We start from the raw sequence: 20,118 nt of genomic DNA, 5'->3' as shown, positions 1-20,118 counted from the left end.
ATATCTAGCCTAGCTGTGATGACTTCATTTCCTATACAAATGCACCCAAATACAACACAAAGACATAAATGCTTTTCAGCCACTTTATATATATATGGACGATGTTTTTCGGTTACTTGCATATGCATGAACAAAAAAATTTACTCCTCATTTTATTATATCTTGTCAGGATATTGAAATATGCAAACATGGAAATGCAGAGTAAAAGGCAAAAACAGTCTGAGCTTGAAAATCAATATTTTGTGTGACTACCTTTACTCTTCAACACAATCTGAACTCCTTAAGTCTGTGTGTTAAGTAGTGTTCAGGAATAGTTCTCCAGACTGCCTTTTTGAAGAGTAGCTGTCTGACAGCCACCCTTCTACCTTTGTCCATTTCTGTTGAGGCTTCAGTGAACAGTAGGTGCTTCTTAGATTCTATGTCAGGTTGGCTGGATATTTTCCCCTCATGTCTTACGGACATGACGTTCTGCTGTCGATTTATTGTTTTAGGCTTAACAGACAAACAAAACTGGACTGTAAACATTTTCAAAGCTCATTTTATTTCTCATGCACGATGGTGCCTTTTCATAGTCTTGGAGAGCTCAGTGATGAATCCTCGACAAAAAAAAGAAATTACCCACTCTCAGCTACGCTTGCAAAATTTTATTCTGCAGTACCAACAGCCTGAGCTCTACCAGTGTTGTCCGGTTACTTTATGCGTCTCTCTGATGCTGATCAACAAACTCCGCTCAGGTGCTTTGGCTCGTTTTTGCTCCAGGTAATCTTCACTGAACATCAATGAGTCCGTTGTCTCCTCTTAAGTGTTGATCCTTAACCGTCACGCTCACTGTACCTTTTGCGTCATCTGTCACATATAGGGGGAAAAAATCATTCATATAAACTGTACGAGACTTAAATGAGTGAAGACTGACTTCACTCACTTGTCTCAGAAGTAAAAGGAATGTTATGTTGAGTAAGAAGAGCTCGCAATCTCTCAGTCTCTTCTCTCAGTTTTTGGTAGTCCTGTAGAAAAAATATACCAAAAAAAACACTATTGAGCTTGTATTGTGATTTTGTTGTAATGTTAGAAGAGATACTACTTTGAAAGGTTACATACCGCTTTACATTTCTCTAAAGAGTTTTGCCTTGCTGAATCAGCTGCTGCCTCTTGAACCTTGACTTTTACTTTCCGACTCTTCAGCAGTCCGGCGTCCTCAAAAATATCCTTTAAGAGATTGTTGTATCCCTGGAGCACATGTACAAAGTGTAAACATAACCATTCCACGAATAATTAAAATGTACATAACAAAGGACACCTTGAAATGTGTGTACCATAACAGAGCTCAATCAGAGGTGTCTGATTTTCAGCTACAATAACTGTACATAAAAGATGGACACAAAGCTGTAAACAGACCGTTTTCGGTGTTGTCATATTTTTGACGTTTTGAAAACTCATGTGATGAATGAGGAAACTGAAGGATGCTGCATGATAATATGGGTGCACTTGTGAATCACAAGTATGCTGTTTTATGTTCATTTTCACTCTAATAGACATGCTAACACATACTGTACTCAACAAAATTTGAGTACAGTATGTGTTAAGCAGCTGAGAAGATGAACTAATCTGGAAGGTGTTTACTGATAATGTAAATCAAGTGAGCAGTAGACTTATTTTCTCCTAGACGTCTGTACAACTGGACGTCTTTTTGCAAACAGGTGACTCGCCCCCTGGTGGCCATTAAAAAGAATGCAGCTTTAAAGCGCTTGAATTTTAGCTTCACTAAGTCTATTGTTTATATCCACTATATTTTCTGCATCTACATTTCATCATCTCACAGGTGGCATAAACTGACATAGATGAAAAGCATAGAGGAAGCAAGTCATTCTGCAGTATTTGTTTACCTACCAAACTGGCCCTCACCTGTTCAGTTATAAGTCCTTCATAGCGAGCCTGCTCCGCTTCATCCCATTCCTTCTGTAGCTCCTCTTTCAGAGTTGGATACACTTTAAAAGAGCACAGAATTTATAAGTAACCCTATCCCCATTGGCATGAAAGTAAGTCCTGCTTAACTTACCTAAAAGAGAATGTGGATGGCAAACAAGGGGGGTCTCAAAGGTTAGCGAGTACACACAGGTACTGGGCTCTGAGACTTGAGCGAGCTTGCTTCTTGTGCTGCAGACCAGAATCACCTGCAGATCCACGACAAGAAAGAAAGAAAACACAATTTCTTATTCATGTTGCTGAGTAAGAAAGTAATTCCCAGTTCCACATATTTATTCTTAGACTCTAGTCGAGATCTCCACTGACTGAAACAGCTCCCTTCCCCCACTCACTCTAAGCCACTTTTGTTCCAATTGATTGACCCCCGTAAAAGGCAGGTCTGAACAGCAAGTTAATATATGGCAGAAAACAAGGAAAAGCATAACTTTAAGGGCTGATGGGATGATTTGCTAGTTGTCTTTGACTCGGTTTGGCACTAGTTGTTATGTTTACATGCACAATACATTCAAGCAGTAATTAGCATTGCAAAGTGTTGGCCTCATATTCAAGACGGGGCCCAAAATCTTGTCAGTGGATTACCAGGAGGATTTTAAAGGTTTAGATACCTTTGTTTCTCTGTTTCTGTTTCCACAAGTGTCGCCGTCTCTCATCCACATGCTGGTGAAAGTGTTGTTTGCCATTTCCCACTCTTGCCAGATCCTGCAAGGACCAAACACAAACCTGACTCCCACAAGAAGCCAACAGCTTGCTTCACACATTTACATCTAGTTTGTGTTTTGTTTCTGGAGCTTCTTACCCCAAGATCCCACTGTAGGCATTCCACCTAAATGTTTGCTCATGCTGAGTGACGTTGTGAAATGGACAGAATTCATATTTATACCTGCAAAGTGAGGACAACATGCTATTGTTTGTTTTGTATTTTCCAGACGCTCAGATCCAACATGTAATAAGCTAATGGTCTGCACTGTGGAGATATGGTGGAATATACTACTGTGTGACAGGTTAAATACATACGTCGACTCCGTGAGACTGAAGCACTTTCCAGCAAGCTGATGAAGGTGCACTGGGCCTTAAGGAGGAAATCATTGCTCATATGATGAGACAGAAAATCTAAAGGACCCTTTAGTCAACATTTAGAACATTTTACATATAATTTAATGAATTGAGGCTTTAAATCAGGATTAAGTGGGCTGAAGCAGTGAAACTCCCTCTTTTGTCAGTGTAAAGAAATCTAATAAAACATTTAATCCCTGAAATGTCACAATATAAGAAAAAAGAAGTGCAAAGATAAAGAAATGCTGCTGTAGCAAACAAAAGAAATCTGTCAGCGTGACTCTTTGGGCTTAAATTGTGAGAAATAAATGTCAGAAATGCCAGAAAAAAGTTCTGGTAGTTCATCGCCTTGAGTGTACTACAACTATAAGACAAAGGTTTTGCTATGGTATGAATGGAGGAAAACTCATGAAATACACTTATAAGTCAGAAATCTACGCCTCCTTTCCTCTTTATGTTTAAATATTTAAATGATGAGTTTGTTTTACCAGACACTGGAGCTGGGGTCACTTTAGGTTGCAGTCTGCTGCCCTGAGCCACAAAAGGGTTGTTCAGCCTGGACACAAAGTAGATCCATTAGCAGCAGGCCAAAGTCAACAAAACTGCACAATGTGAACTTATTTTGCTTCACGTACCCAAATGTGTTTGGCTCTTCGACTATCTTCATTTTACCGGCGGATCCATAGTTAACTGCATTAAAAACAAGCCGAGATCAGACACACGAGCTCTGTTTAGATTAAAATCTCTGAATGAAGCTGCGCAGTAAAGCTGTACTTACTGAACAGATACACGCAGACAAAACACAAACTTATTAAATGAGCTACTCGGTAACTGAAACAACGCATTATTATTTACGTTATGAAGGCGTTAAAGTGTTACTTTTCTGTCTACATTTCCTCTTTTGCTCGTTCCGGTCAGGTGACACGCCACGTGATCAAAATAAGCCGCGAGCATGCGTGTTTTTCATATGGGACTGCGACGTGCTTACCACGATACGAAGCCAATCAAGCTAGGTTATACTTCATATGAAAGTGTTTCCGGATGAAAGGAGACTACTACTAGTTTGTGATAAAGTCTTGAAAGTTGCTTATGTCTAATTCCTATTGCAAATAAGAAGTTTTTGCGTCTCTTTTTTTGGGCAGTTCTCTTTGTTAGACGAAACTGTTGTCAGCAGGATAGCCAGATAGCTTAAGTCATACTTCTTGGTCAGTTCATTGCAGTGACAGTCTGACAGTGACAGTTAACTAACTAGCAGCATGGGACGAAAAAAGCAGGGAAAGTTTGTCCGTCCTGACAACAAGGGCAAAGACAAACGTCACAAAATGAAAGGGAAATCTTTAGAGGCCTTTACAGAAGAAATGCACACTGCTTTGGAAGGTAGTGTATTGATTATTTCTAATGCAAAAATGTTTAACATGTTGGCTGTAAGGCATGCTATTTACATTAGCGTCAGCATCATGAAATGCTGTTTACACTAGGAAAAAGTGCCCATTGCTCAGGACTGATAACACTCGATATGGTGTAAACTCTTGAGAGATCTGAGATTGTGAACTTTCTCTCCTCAGCAAGTCTTCACAGGGAGGAAGGAGCAGAGGCCCCTCAGGTGAAGCTTCCTTGCCCACTTGCCATGTGGGAGTTGGGTCACTGCGATCCCAAACGTTGTACTGGCAGAAAGTTGGTGAGGAAGGGCTTTGTACGCAACCTGAGACTCAATCAGAGATTCAACGGGCTCATACTGAGTCCAATGGGCACGAAGTATGTGACGCCAGCAGACAGGTTTGTTCAGCTGTTTCCTCTGTACTTCAGCCAATGAAATCAAAGAATCTGTAGCCATAGACCACCTCATATAACTATTTATATACACATTTTGATGCACACCTGTTTAGTTACTCATTAACAAGTGTTCTCAGGGTGAAAATGTTTTTTTGATGCCAGTGTTCAGAGTAACAACAGTAGGTGAAATAAACACGCGTTAGGACCATGAAATACAAAAGAACATCTATTAAAATACAATGTGGACTCTTGAAGTAAATTAGATACGGCAGCAGAAGACCACACTGGGTCAGCTAAGAACAGGAAACTGAGGCAACAATTCACACAAGTTCATCAAAACTGAACAAAAGTTTTTGGAAAAATGTTGCCTGCTCTGATGAGTCTCGATTTCTGCTGACACATTTGGATGGTAAACAACACAAAAACATGGATCCATCCTGCCTTGTATCAGCAAGTCCAGCTGCTGCTGCTGGTGTAAATGTGTGGAAATATTTTGTCGGCACACTTTGGACCCTAGAGTACCAACAGAGTAGTGTTTTAGCACCACAGACTACTTGAGTTTTGTTTCTGATGATTTCCATCCCTTTATGGCCACAGTGTACCCATCTCATGGTAGCTGCTTCCATCATCTAAGCCTGGTTTCTTGACTGTAGTAAAATGACAGCTTCAATTGCCAGATCTCAATCCAGAAGTTTTGAATCATGGATGTATATCTACAACAACTGTTATATTCTGTCATGTCGATATGGACCAAAATCTCTGAGGAACAAGGTTTCAAACTCCTTGTTGAATCTATTCCATGAAGAATTAAGCTAGTTGGGAAGGCAAAAGGGGTACAACCCAGGACTAGCAAAGTGTACTTAATAAAGTGTCCCCTGAGTGTAAAGGCCCTCCTTTTAGGTTTATTACTTGATTATTTACTCCATGTAGAGCTTGATCTTAAAGATCAGGCATATTAAAAACTTGAGACATTCCAATGCATTGTTATATTAAAACAAATGTTACTATATCAAAGTGTTTTGTTGGTTATGAAAATTAAATAAATTCTATAATTTGTGTCACTGTTGTGATGCAATCCAAAGCGATTTTTTTCTCTCCATGTTTTGTCTGCACAGAGAGATTGTGGCCAACAATGGGCTCGCAGTGATTGATTGCTCCTGGGCCAAACTGGAGGAGACACCCTTCAATAAGATGGTTGGAAGTCATCCCAGGTTACTGCCGTACCTCGTAGCTGCGAACCCTGTAAATTATGGCAAGCCTTGCAAGTTGTCCTGCGTTGAAGCTTTTGCTGCCACGTTCTGCATTGTAGGTAAGGGTTTAGGTTTAGTTATTCAGGAATACCGCAGCAACTGCTTTTTGTGTCTTGTTTTGGTTATGGCAGTTAAACTGTGACATATTGTTTCTGATATTGCAGGTTTTGAGGAACTGGCATTGCTCTTATTGAAGAAATTTAAATGGGGGACAACGTTTCTGGAGCTCAATAAAGTCCTGCTTGGCCGCTACGCTGCTTGTCAGTCGGAAGAAGAGCTCCTTGGTGTAGAGAAAGAGTTTCTCACTTCTAAACCAGAGGAAGAGGAGGAGTTTGGTAAATAACCTGGGGTTCTACGCAGTGTCTGGGTTTGTGTAGCAGTGGAGGTAGAGGGTCACTGTGTTTTGGTTCAACCTCTTTCTTATTTTAGCTGTAGTTTGGCTTCACGTACAAGTAGTGGCTCTTAAATAAATCACATTTATTGGACTTTAAGAGCTTTCAGATGACAGTTTCCAGTTTTAGTAACTGTTAAGTTTTAGTCGCATTTTTGTATCTTTGTAACTGTTGCAAGAACAATAAAAAAAAAAACATATAGCATATGAAACATACAATAACAAGGCAAACACTGGGTGTTGCGATAGCAACAATATAACAATAAATAACAATATAACAATTTGGAAAAAATATGTAAATGATTTAGTGCAAAATGAGACCTGCTGTAGTGCAGTTAAAAGTGGGCATGGATCATCAGTGTTTGCATTAGCTCCTACTACAAAGTAGTGATTTTTTTCTGGCAAAGAAACTTTTGATTGTCTTTTGGGGTTACTGGTAAAACATTAGCTGTGTTAACTAGGGGTGCAACGATATTCGTATCGATATTGAACCGTTCGATACAGTGCTTTCGGTTCGGTACGCATATGTATCGAACAATACAACATTTGTAATTTCTTTTATAAATTTTCCTTCTGACGATGCTGTCTGTGTTGAGCGCTCAGTGAATCTGCGTTCGACTACTCCGCCTAGGCTGCACTGTCGAGCGCAGATCCACTGAGCGCTCAACACAGACAGCATAGTCAGAAGGAAGAGCGCAGGGCAAGCTAGCGAGACAGAAGTTAAGCTCTACTTGCAACAGGCAAATTGAACCTCATTCAGATCTGGCGTTTGGAATTATTTTGGTTTTCATGTGACGTATGACCCTGAAGGTAAGCGAGTCATGGACTAAAGTAAAACAGTATGTTGGATGTGCCATGCAATGCTCAATTACATTGGTGTGAACTAGTGTGTTAGCGCAGTTAGCTCGTTAACGTGTTGGCCGTCTAGCCCCATGCACGGAGTGATCGGCGGTAGCTCGTTAACGGAGATTTGCCGTGTTGTGGCATTAAGGTCATTTCAACGATATTAACCTGAAAGCACTAGTGGGAACACAACGAATATGACTGCACATTTACGCCGACATCATCCTAGTGCAAAGACAAGTGGAAGCAGACAAAAAAAAGCAAGCATGCTACTAACTTTAGCCGAGTCATTTAGACAGCTGTTAGCACATGATTCTCCTTATGCTGCTGAGAATATAGCCCAGAAGAAGCGGATAGTATAGCTTTTATTTTGGAAAGAGCCATTTCTCTGTAATAAACTCTCTTTTCCAAAGATGAGTGATTCCTCAATCAGATACAGGGCTCGCAATATCGCTAGCCCGACGTCCCGGAGCTAGCGATTTTTTTCAGTCGGGCTACCAAAATCTTTCTCTTCCCTGCCCGTCGGGCTATTGTAGGAAAAATATATGTCAATGCTTTTGCATTCTTTCAGAAATGTAGCTGGGTAATTATGTCATTGGCATCGGTGAGCCACTGTCAATATGTGACATATTGAAGTCGCGTTTGAATTTGCGCTTGTTTTTTTGCTTTCACTTTGCAATCGTGCGAACTGTGTATAGAGAGCGACAGCACTGATCTGTGAGTGATGATAATTTGTGCACCAATTCCTCTGACATCGTCTTATTAATCGTTAGCTTACTATGCAAACATGACAAGTGAAATCTCCCGCAGCTTACACATGTGAGAGGTTGATCGCACAGAGAATCGCTGAGCTTATGTGAGTGAGCGTGTAAAAGCATTTCAGTTCTGCTGAGCCAAATAAGACAGGTCAGGGTGAAGAAGTGACAGCCAAAGAAAAGCTTACCACAAAACGGAGAAGTTATGACAAATCAGACTATAAGGCAAAAAGAAAGTGCAGCTTTATGGTTTCATGGACAAAAGAATTTCTGTGGCTGCGATATGATGAGCTAAATAACCAGGGCTGCACATAAGTGGTCCGCAGGTGCGCATTCGCTGTCAAAATAAAAAACACGCACAAGGGTTAGGGTTAAATTTAAAAACTGTACTTTTGAGTTAAAATATATATTTATAATTTTAATAAATGACAAATTAAAAATGCATGAACATTTTTTTGTATCGAAAAAATATCGAACCGTGACACCAAAGTATCGAACCGAACCGTGAATTTTGTGTATCGTTGCACCCCTAGTGTTAACCCTAAAACACTAAAACAGAACGCAGAAATCACACAGCAGCAAAGCAGAAAACAAAGAAAACAAAGAGGCTGAAACAAGAAAATAAGACTAAAGCAGGAAGTTGTGTTGAAGTGGCTAGCTGTTGCATCACTTTAGATTTCCTAATAACAAATACAAACTAGAAAAAAAATGACTTCGAAGGTAATTAGTTCTTGAAGGACCTCCTGAGTGCAAAAATCTTGAGCCACTCATGAGTGTTTCATATTTTGCGTAGAAAATGCAACGTAGGTGCAGTGATTTATTCAGACACATGCAAACAAATATGGAAATATAGCGTATAAGGCTAATACTATTCTAATGAGGTTGAAATTGAATATTTGATGTGACCACATTTATTCATCAACACAGCCTGAACTATTTCTGACTAGATTTCTGGTCCTTTTCTTTAAGTAGTCTTCATAAATGGTTCTCCAGGCTTCTTGAAGGACATTCATTCTTGGATGTTGGCTGCCTTTAGTTCTGTTCTCTGTCAAGAAGATCCCATACTGCTTCAGTAATGTTGAGGCCCAGGCTCTGGGGAGGCCGATCCATGACTGATAGTGTTCAACTGTCTGTTTTTCTATCCAGTTATGCTATTACTGCATTGGCAGTGTGTTTGCTGAAAAATTGAAGGCGTTGCCAGTTAGATGCTTTCCACATGGTGGTATCACCAGATAGTGGATGAAAATTTGAATGTACATTCTTAAGTGTGTAAATTTTGGCGAGATACATTTTCCCAGCACCTCCTGAACTTCTCTGTATATAATGATGATGATTTGAATCAAAAATGTAAAATATTTTAATACTCCATTTTTTTCAGTCCAGTACTTCTTGTTTTCCTTCTTTAAAAATGGATTCTTGACATGGATTCCATTCATCTGACAGCATTGCTGATGAAGCAGTAGAAGGATCTTTCTTTAAAACATGACTTCCAGATGTTTCCGTTTACTGTAGGTAGTATCTTTAGGCCTGCCACTTTCTCTTGTCTTCCATTTGTCTAGTTTCTTCAAATTCTTTAAGGACATATGAAGACCATTTCGAGATGTGCCAAGGTTTTAGCTAAAAGCTCTTTGGGAATCACCTTGTTGGTGTAAAAATACTATTTCATGCTTGTTAAGCTGTTATCTTTGGGATTTTCATAAATTCAACAAAATAAATGAGAACAAATGATGTGTTTTTGTAACAAGAAAGTGCCTAAAGATACAAATTAAAGTTGGTTCTTGGCTTAATTTTCTGCAGTGTAGAAACAACAAAGGTCATCTCTTGAGTTGGGTCCCTTTGTGTGCTTGATTAATTCACGAGTCTGTGTTAAGTGGCTTGGTGGTCAGGTATTGGACTGGATTGAAAATGAGTGAAAAAGCAGCCACTATCCAAAGACAAACTTTGAAAGAGGTTCAGAGAGCCTGGAGAACTATTGCTTGAAACCACTTTGGAAGCAAATATTAAGAAATTAGGGATTTTTGCACAGTATTGTTGGTCATAATCAACTGTTTGATTCAAATGTATTTTTATTTTGGAAAGGTTCACTTTAGAAATGGCTTAATCTGAGTAATTGCTAATGAATAATTAGAATAATTTTTATAGTTTCTTGTTGTGACTCACATTTGCTAAATTGTCACGGGGAAACCAGTGTTCTCATATTTGTTTTTAAGATATAAAACTCGTATTATTCTTAAGACTTTAAACACACTTAGTAATGAATATTCCAAGGGGAAATAAATGTCATTACGAACTGTTTTATCTGATTGATTATTCTGTGGACATTGATATAACTGTTCCTTGCCTTGTAATCAGGCTGCCTTGTTGTTTCTTTTTCCTTTCCTTATTGGATTTTGACTCATTTAATTTTGCTTGCATCTCTGAACACATCTGGCTGTGATTAGGAAGTCAGTATCCAGGCTGATTGTCTGGAAATGTCTAGAATCTGGATGTGTATTTTTGTTGCTGAGTGACCTGTAGTGCTGAATTAACTGCCCTCGTAATGAAAGCTACACATCTGTTTTGTTCATAGATCCATTTGATGTTAACTCTGGAGTAGAATGCATGAATCTCAACAGACGTCAGTGGTAAGTATTCATCTAGCATTCACGTATCTATTACAATAATTGAATAAATGTACCAAGAAAACTTTGGTTATATTTGACTTTATATAAGTTAGTTCTCTTAGTGGTGATGTTTATATGGCATAAAAATTACCAGCATAATTTTAAAAATGGCAAGAATTCTCTTAAAATAGGCTTTAACGATTTGTTTCCTATGTTTACTGGGTTCATTTTTGTGTTTAGTGCACCTGTAGAAGATGACTCCAGTGAGGACACAGACTCCACAGAGGAAGATGACAAAGATGAGGCAGAAGATGAAGAAACGGAAAGCAATGAGGAGACAAAAACAAGCTCACATGACCATGATGAAGAGGAGGATTGAATCAAAGACTTTACACTAAATTATATTTCAACCTTGGGTTCTTTTTAATACACGACTGTTTTAAAATGCTCAAAAAATATTTTGGCACATATGAATGGTTATGTTTTGTTTTGTTTGCTTATATGTCTACGTAAATTAATGAACTTTGATGCATGTCAACTAAATAGAAATAAAATAAGGGTGTTTATTATTATTATTATTATTATTATTATTATTATTATTATTATTACTGACATTTACACATTATATTCTTGGTTTATTGACAAAACATTTATTGGATTAAACTTGTTTGTTGAAATATACTTGGTTGCCACAGTTTCAGTTTCACACAAAGCGTTTTATGGATATTGGTCATTTTTGTCAGTTTGGGTATTTAGGAGTGCTTCTTCACTTAAGTTTAGTTACACTTGAATAAAAAAAAGACCTGTAGATCCTTCTTACTGCCATATATTCAAAGTTAGTCTAAAACGGGAGTTTGTAGGCCACGTCTACTGCGGTATTTGAATATCCACAACTGCTACCGCCTGACTCCGGCCCTATCAGTAAGATGAAGTTCAGTAGGTTGTTAATGTGGCGAGGGGGCGGACACAGCGGGACTCTCCTCTGCTGTCCTGCGGTAACATTGTTGTGGAACGACGTCACAGCTCGAAAATGAAGGCGCAGAGGCAGCCATTACTGGAGCTTCTCTAATTATTTTATTCCAAATAAATACTCGCTGAAAACTCTCATGGCAAGAGCTACAAGTCAGGTGGTAAGTGTTACAACTTTGCCGTGAATACCAGCTCGAAGCCGGTGCTCAAAATGGTCAGTGTAGAGGCTTTGTGGGGATAAATAGTTACGTCGGGCCTTCATTTGAAGAGCAGTGCTAGCTGCAGGAGATCGCTTAGCCTTACGACTCACTAGCAGCTTGCTAGTTTGCTAATGTTGGCTATCGCAACACGCAGTGTTTGCCTTGTTAATTTGGATCGTCAAATCTCACACAGTATTCATGAGTCACACTTTCTCGACTTATTTGGGCCTTTTGAAACGCTTACCAGTACACGATAATAGTTACACGGGACACATGAGCGTTTTCCTCTACCAGTAACTATTGGCTATTGATAGCTTAACAGGTTCGCGCTTTCGATATCCCCGTTTGCTAGCAGGCTAGCATTAGCATTATTGCGTTCTTCCATTGGTTAGCATATATTTTGAAGGAAAGCGTTGTGCTATTCGAGTGTCAACTTTCAAATCTTCATATAAACGGCAGGAAACTAACTTTGAACACGATTAAGTGACGTTTCTTGAAAATGCCACACGGTTTTGAAGTTGCTTGTGTTGCCTGATTTGCTAACGTTAGCTAATTGACTGTTGGCGTTAAGTTTGTAACTCACTGTCAGCGATGGCCGGCATTATTTGACAAGCCAGCAGGAGCTAACATTAGCTTGTTAGCAAGGTAAGTTCGCACAGGGCGGTTGTTTCACGACTTCCCAGAGTTAGGAAAACGTTATTCGGCGTTTTCCTCCAACCATTACATGCCTGACCAATAGCAGTGACTCAGTAGGTAGTTATATGGCTAGCTGAAATAGGCCGGAATAGGCAGCTAAAATAATGGCCACACCTTGGTTTTGAATGAGAAAAAGCTAGGCCAACTGAACTAATTAAACGTAAACTGAACTGCCAGATAAACTACACACTCATTGTTCGGGTAATTCAATGTGTTTCTATATAAATGACACCGGTACCGGGAATTTTTAGGAAGCACTATCTTTAAGTTTTAAACAGGCAGTTTGTGTGCCTCATCTGCCATGTCAGTTTGATTATGTACACATAGATGGTGTGAGTTCAGCGCAGTTTGTCTCAAGTATCACTGTCATATGAAAAATTAACTTTGACATAGTTTTTACAGCCTGAACACAGGTGGGTGGGACCACCAGGCTCAGAAGTGGCTCCTTAAGCAGTTCCTTCTTATCACTGTTAGACTTTGGTCTACAAGTGGTCTCACTTGTAGTAGTATGTTTAGGTTATTGTAATTTACAGAACTATAAGCAACAATAATTTTAAGCCAGCAGCCTGTAAAGTGCTTCGTGTAATATGTGAGTACATTGCTTTCTCTTCATGTGTCATATGTATACTTTGTGAAAGAGATTTAAGATTCAGGATTAATTATTATCATAACACAACGCAAGGTTGCACAACAAAATTCTACATGGAGTTCCTTCATGCTAATAAAGAACTGCATAGCAATGTAGATATAGCTATCATTAAAAAAATAATTAATTAATTTAGTTAATTTTCATGATGGAGTGCAATGAGAAAGTTCAGAGATTTCAAAGCATATGAAAGAAAATTCTTCAAAGTGTTGTTTACACCAGTGGGAACTTTCAGGTGTCAGTAGAGTGAGAAGACTGTGGTTGTGGTGGGTAACTTCTTTTAGTTTCATCTATGTAAACATCTCAACTCACCTTTGTCACTGGTGCCGGTGATGTTCTAGGAAGCTCATGTTTTTCAGTAATTAAGTTTAGCTGCTTTTGTCGTGTGTTCTTTGGGCCATCTAATCTGTATTTTGACAACTAATAACCGCATCAATTACTAAATCCATCGCAGACTGATGGAAAAACCTGAAATTCCTCATTTAAGTGATAGTTTAAAGTGCTGAATAACAAAACACATTTTCTTTATGCATTCATTTTTATTGAAAACGTTATTGAAAAGTTAAATTGTTACTATTTTATCCTTATATTTTTGTCGTCACTGTTATGTTCAATCCAGTAATAGTTCAGATGGATATACAGTCCCTTAGCTTTCTCAAGTAAAGAGCCTTTCCACATGTGAATTGTTATTTACCTGTGTCACCCTGCTTAATAACAAATTCTTTATGGTCTCTCTTTTTCTTACAGTATGATGTTGTGCCCATTCAGCCCAGCGTTGTCATCTGTTCCTGCTCGCATCCATCAATGGTAAGAAACCACCCTGACTCCTGCTCGCCAATTGCAATCCCAGGCGCAAGCAGCAGCCACGGCCCCAGCATGGAGGGCGCAGCCTCACAGGCTTGTGCTGTAGGAGCATCTGCTAGCAGCCAGGCCCCACAGCTCTGCACACAGCCAGCCGTCCAGGCTTCTCAGCCACGCAAAAAGAGGCCAGAGGACTTTAAATTTGGCAAGATACTGGGAGAGGGCTCCTTCTCAACGGTATGTAACTTACATTCCACTTAGCTTTTGAAATGTGCCGAGGAAGATGTTGCTACATGCTAGCGTTATTTTGATTAATGTACTTGGATGAGTCATGCTGAGTTAATTTTAGGTGAAGTGACAAGTAAGCCCAAGGAAATATTATTATTTTCCCTCAACATCTGACTGGTTGGTTACATGCCATATCATCTCACTGTTGTTTCTTATGCTTAGGTTGTCCTGGCAAGAGAGCAGGCAACAGGGAAAGAATATGCAAGTAAGTAATAACGTATAATGAGTTGGACTAAAATGAAAAAGTTGCTGGGTTTACGTCTACTAATATTCTCTTTTCTCTCCTTTAGTTAAGATTTTAGAGAAACGCCATATTGTGAAGGAGAACAAAACCCAGTATGTGAAACGAGAGAGGGATTTGATGTCAAGTCTTGATCACCCGTTCTTTGTCAAACTCTACTTCACATTTCAAGATGATGAGAAGCTGTGTATCCTTTTAACAAATTCAGTCTATCAAGGCCTATTTCCTAACACGTGTTTTACTGTTTTGTTTAAGAAGTTTTCCTTAACCAGTCTGTCTTAGATTTTGGTCTTAGTTATGCTAAGAACGGCGAGCTCCTGAAATACATTCGCAAAATTGGTTCATTTGATGAGACCTGCACTAGATTCTACTCAGCTGAAATAGTTTGTTCTCTAGAATACCTACACAATAAGGGGATAATACACAGGTAAGACAACACCCTTTGTTTTGTCCTTTTTGCAAGTTTTGCTATAAAAATTTCACTTGCTGTTAAGCGTTTGTTTTTGCTCACAATTTTTATTGTTTTAATTTCAGAGATCTGAAACCAGAAAATATTCTTCTGAGTGAAGAGATGCACATTCAGATAACAGATTTTGGAACAGCAAAACAGTTACCATCAGACAGTAAACAAGGTATAATCACAGTGCTGATTTTCTTTATGCTCCTTGTGGCAAAGTATGACCAGCATAAATATAGTCTTAACTGACCTCAAGGGACTGAGCATAAGTTTCAGAAATCTGCTGTTATTAATATCACTGAGTGAATCCAATATATTGACAAAGTTCACTTGTTCATGCTACTAACAGACTTATAGCTAACTTGGGTAACTGCCCCTGCTTTTGCTTTGACTGTAGAAAGCAGTTGACGGTTACACATCAGCTTTGTTCTGTGGTTTGATTATGGCTGAAAGCAATGCAATCTTTGTAGCTGGTGAAGTAACTTGCAAGCTTGTCACCTATGTTAGATTACAATCTTTTTGCACAGTAGAAAAGCATTTAATACATGCTGCATAGAACATGTTTAAGAAAGGAGAACTTGTCTTTTTACCCTTTTGTTTGTTTGTTTGTTTGGGGGGGTTTTTTGGCAGCGAGAGCAAACTCGTTTGTTGGAACAGCGCAGTATGTGTCTCCAGAGCTACTAACAGAGAAATCAGCCTGCAAGAGGTAATGAGATTTTTATTAGGTTTTTCAGCTCAGGGTGGGCATCATTCCTGCAATTTTATAACTGTTTACTTTTTAATTTTTAGCTCTGACCTGTGGGCCTTGGGATGTATTATCTATCAGCTGGTGGCTGGTTTACCACCATTCAGAGCTGGGTAAGAACTACTGTGTTTACAAAACTCAATTTTTCTTAATTGTTTTTTTCAAGTGCAAAAAATCTGAACCAAACACACCAATGTTCACTAGTTACACTTTTTCTTTTCTCTTTAATTGCTGTAGAAATGAGTACCTGATATTCCAGAAAATAATAAAGCTGGAGTATGAATTCCCAGAGAAATTCTTCCCCAAAGCTAAGGATCTTGTTGAACGGCTTTTGGTATGTCATTGCATATCACAATAACACATTTCAACCTCCTTTGGTAATAATTTGGAAATAAGTTAATCAGTTACCTGTTTAGAAGTTGGCTATTTACGTTTTATTTAAATTTCAGTCATTGGACCCAACCAAGCGGCTTGGCTGTGAAGAGATGGGAGGGTACGAACCACTGAAGCAGCACCCCTTCTTTGACACCATCTCCTGGAGTGACCTTCACCTACAGACACCTCCCAAGCTCACACCCTACCTGCCAGCAATGTCTGAAGATGATGAGGACTGCTATGGAAATGTAAGATATTTTACTTTACTATGGTAACAGTCTTGGTATGTTTTTTTTGTTTGTTTTGGTCTGTTGTTTGCTCATTCAAAGAGAGCATCAGGTTTGAGACCTTGTTGAAGCTTAGAGATTCATCCAAACTGTAAACAAGTCATAAATTATCAGCATAACATCAATGCACCTTTCATAACGAGACACTGTCTCTTTATGACTCTCAGTACGATGACCTCCTGAGCCAGTTCAGCAACATGCAGGTGGCCCCGTCCAGCTCATCACACTCCCTGTCGCCACATGACTCGACGCCGCCGCAGAGGTCCAGCAGCAACATTGAGCAGTATATCCACGACCTGGACAACAACTCCTTTGAGCTGGACCTGCAGTTCACTGAAGAAGAGAAGCAGTTATTGCTGGATAAACAGACCACTGGAAACCCCTGGTAACCCCTTCCATCTCTCCATCCCTGTTAAAATGTCTGTGTCATGTGCTGTTCTTTGTTGGATGTATATCAAAACCAATTTTGAATCAATGTCTTTCTTGTATCCTGGAAATATTTTTCACTGCACTGGAAACCGTAAGAGATTTTTGGTGAATGATTTAGAAATGTGGATTAACAGTTAGTTATGTTACTTTGTTTTTAAAAAATTGTGTAGTTACCATTTGCGTTTTTGTGTATCAACACAGGCACCAGTTTGTGGAGAATAACCTAATCCTGAAAATGGGCCCAGTGGATAAACGAAAGGTGTGTGTGTGTGAATTCTACAGCATATATTTGAATCCTTAATATTACTTTATTGCATTGTTTCAGTATTTAAAAAAAGACATATTTTAGTACTTTACACTATTCTGCCAGCTAGACTCTGTGGAGTTTTCCAGTTTGAGTTGGCTACAGATCAGTGAAGTCACTTCCCTTTGCTTTTCACTGCTGTCAAATGGGAAGTAAAGGGGAATTCCCTGTTGTACTGTGCAAAAGTGTCACTGGCCTCGTAGCCCCCTCTGTTGGTGAAGCAATGAGATGTTTGCATTCCTTTGCAGGGTCTGTTCGCCCGACGGAGACAGCTGCTTCTCACTGAAGGACCACACCTGTACTACGTGGATCCTGTCAACAGGGTCCTGAAGGGGGAGATTCCTTGGTCCTTAGAGTTACGCCCCGAGGCCAAGAACTTCAAAACCTTCTTTGTTCACACGGTACACAATTATTGATTTGTGATGCCTTTTTGACAGATCTTAATATTTTCCTTCAGTTTTATATAAAATAAATTAAAAAAATATGTAAATGTTTTTCCTATGATGTTTGCAGCCTAACCGGACATACTATTTGATGGACCCCAGCGGGAATGCAGACAGATGGTGTAAGAAGATCCAGGAAGTGTGGAGAAAGATCTATCAAAGGCACCAAAACCCTGGCCTATAGGAGCACAGGTTCACCCTGTGCCCACTCCTCTTTAGCTCTGAGGCCAATCACTGAGCAGAGTAACACCCTCTTTAGTGCCCTTCATCACCGCAATGTAAACAAACTCTTAGAGACGCTGGCATCTAGACCTTGTTTGTTTTCCTGAGTAGAACCATGGGAAAAATACAACTTTGGATTTAGGGTTGCTTTGCTTGTTCTTTGTGCTCTCTGTGAGGCTTCTATTGCATTTTTCCATGTATGGATGATAAGACTTCCACCATGCACATCTGCTTTTTGTACATTCTGCGGGGGTGGGCAAGGGGGGGAGGAGGACAAGCTTTGTCTTGTAGAGTGACAAGTTGGGTACCGCTGCGACTATCTCAAACGCAAGGACTGGTTTCCTGCTTCGATGATGACACAAAATCTTGCTTTTGTGGACCAGCGCCTCTCATGATATCTTTATTAAACCATATCCTAATCCTACATTGTATGTGCAAGCTGTAGTCAAGCCCCACTTTTAGTGCATATACTCTATAGATACTGTAAAATGGTTCAGTCTCACACGTTTACCAAACTCAGATCCTCTCTATTTTTGTCAGAACCCAAATATTTCCCTCGGTATTTGAGTTGTTTTTTTTTAGTCTCTCGGTACTTTGCTTATTGCAGTTAAGGTCTCTATATAATAATGCAGAGTGCCGGTCTGCAGTGAGACGTGGGTCTGAACCAGTCTCTGTATAAGTATGAGCCTTCCATAGCCGAGGATGTTTTGCTAACAGGGGGGTGGGTAAACATGCCACTAGCTTGTACTTCCTAATCATAACTTGCTTATCTTTCCTGCATGGCCAGTTTTTGTAGCTCAGCCTTGTCCGCTTCTCTCCTAGGGCACTGGAGATAAAGTTTATTCAAGTAAAGGTGGGTATTTTTGACTGCATTGGAAACCATAGAGACTATTGTTGAATGATTTGGTTGTTCTGTACCATTCACTGGCTATTTCTTTTGTGGTGTGAGTTCTTAATTTTTTTATTTTTCTTTGGGTTTTTTTATTTGGTGGAATAGTTCACTCATCTTCAGTATGCCCTATTCAAAACAAAATCTTATGTGCTGACCACCCCATGCTGAACAGAAAACCACCATCATCAACAGAGATGCATACACATACTATCATTTTCAGAAGCAATCACAGTAAAGCTGTTGTCCCTGGACAATATGGCAAAACTGCCTCATTGGGCTCATTGGCCTATTTTTAATTTTTTTTTTTAATTTTTTTTTTTCATTCTGATGTTTGGCCCAATAGAAATTAAACCGATTGATTTAACTTGTGCTCTTGTTTTAGAAATATGTATTATCATAATGCTTTTAATTTTTTTTGTCATAGTACCTTACGGTCTTTCCAAAGGTCCTCTTCCTTCAGCTGAGTCTGTATGTGCAGTGTGTGACTGGGGACCCTCTGGCCCAGGGCCAGATGTGGTTGGATGTCAGTCAAAGAATATCTATCTCATCCAAATAACCGATGAAATTGCTGTATCTGTCTATAAAGTTGAGGAAGCACGAGAAGTGTTTTCCCTTCTAGTTAGAAAAATTGTTTGAATCAAGTCGATGGCAGTCGGTTACATTGTATGTAGAAGCTCTACCTGGCTTGTAACTGACTAGAACTGTGATGTACAGATGATGTATTATTAAAATCTGAAGCAAGTAATGCAATGATATTAGGATACAGTTTTTGTATTTTTATTCTTGTATAAGGTTATTTGATGGCTATTGTTTAGCCTATAGTTCATTCTGTGTTATTTAAATTCTAATATATGAATCATATTTGGATTGAAGTCATGTTCAGGGGCCATGTTGTGTATGTATTGAGATGTAAAGCCTTTGAATGTGAATAATTATTGTAAACTATAATATTTTACAGCTTTTTTCTTACTATATCATACATTTTCTATTTGCTCAGTGATTTAATCATATTCTGATAATTTAATGAATCTGTTCATTCTCTCTGATTATTTGTGCGCTAGGTCAGTAGATGTTGAATGATGAATTTTCCACTTAATGCTTGGTAGTCCAGTAATTAAAGCATGTAGGGATTTAGGCATACCAATAAAGCCATGTGTCCTGTCTTCTGTCAACAGCCTGGGTCATGACAGTCAAGAAATCGCATCATTCAGTGGCAATGGCATCTCACATTTTGCAGCATGTAAATAAAGTACCGGCTCATTATCACTGTTTTTGTGTCCTGAAAATTACTTTAACGCGCTTTAGTGCTAACTTGACAAGCTTGTGTAAATACTTTAAGTATTCAGTGACAACCATAGGAGTACACGAAATCTAAGATTTATTTTTTCCACCTCAGTTCCAAAGATGTGCATTTTCACTCACAATGATATTTACAGGCTCTCCGTATCAAGAGATTTTGTTCTCCATGCTGA

At 39.1% G+C, this 20,118-nt stretch overlaps 3 protein-coding genes across 3 annotated transcripts; 2 read left to right on the top strand and 1 right to left on the bottom strand.

Moving 5' to 3' along the window:
- Window positions 1–519: 519 nt before the first annotated feature.
- gnptg (N-acetylglucosamine-1-phosphate transferase subunit gamma) lies at window positions 520–3,941 on the bottom strand. Its single transcript, XM_085360597.1, has 11 exons — window positions 3,815–3,941; window positions 3,672–3,726; window positions 3,525–3,592; window positions 2,998–3,052; window positions 2,780–2,863; window positions 2,589–2,682; window positions 2,057–2,171; window positions 1,903–1,985; window positions 1,099–1,227; window positions 923–1,004; window positions 520–846 (listed from the first exon to the last, which is right to left on the bottom strand). The coding sequence occupies exons 1-11, from the start codon at window positions 3,879–3,881 to the stop codon at window positions 767–769; spliced, it is 912 nt and encodes a 303-aa protein (XP_085216723.1). The 5' UTR covers window positions 3,882–3,941; the 3' UTR covers window positions 520–766.
- A 74-nt stretch (window positions 3,942–4,015) lies between these two features.
- Window positions 4,016–11,207, top strand: tsr3 (TSR3 ribosome maturation factor). Its single transcript, XM_085360596.1, has 6 exons — window positions 4,016–4,413; window positions 4,602–4,812; window positions 5,925–6,118; window positions 6,224–6,394; window positions 10,618–10,672; window positions 10,892–11,207. The coding sequence occupies exons 1-6, from the start codon at window positions 4,293–4,295 to the stop codon at window positions 11,028–11,030; spliced, it is 891 nt and encodes a 296-aa protein (XP_085216722.1). The 5' UTR covers window positions 4,016–4,292; the 3' UTR covers window positions 11,031–11,207.
- Window positions 11,208–11,667: 460 nt separating this feature from the next.
- pdpk1b (3-phosphoinositide dependent protein kinase 1b) lies at window positions 11,668–19,898 on the top strand. Its single transcript, XM_085360595.1, has 14 exons — window positions 11,668–11,781; window positions 13,910–14,200; window positions 14,414–14,456; window positions 14,542–14,679; window positions 14,775–14,919; window positions 15,027–15,124; window positions 15,580–15,655; window positions 15,739–15,807; window positions 15,932–16,028; window positions 16,144–16,317; window positions 16,524–16,741; window positions 16,987–17,044; window positions 17,338–17,490; window positions 17,603–19,898. Exons 1-14 carry the CDS (start codon window positions 11,758–11,760, stop codon window positions 17,714–17,716), a joined length of 1,698 nt encoding a protein of 565 aa, XP_085216721.1. The 5' UTR covers window positions 11,668–11,757; the 3' UTR covers window positions 17,717–19,898.
- Window positions 19,899–20,118: the final 220 nt, after the last annotated feature.

This window comes from Diplotaxodon limnothrissa, linkage group LG8, assembly GCF_057381915.1.
Source record: "Diplotaxodon limnothrissa isolate DT_005_m linkage group LG8, D_limnothrissa_male_GT1.1, whole genome shotgun sequence".
NCBI classification, from domain to species: Eukaryota; Metazoa; Chordata; class Actinopteri; order Cichliformes; family Cichlidae; genus Diplotaxodon; species Diplotaxodon limnothrissa.
This window is presented reverse-complemented; position numbering and strand designations above follow the sequence as displayed.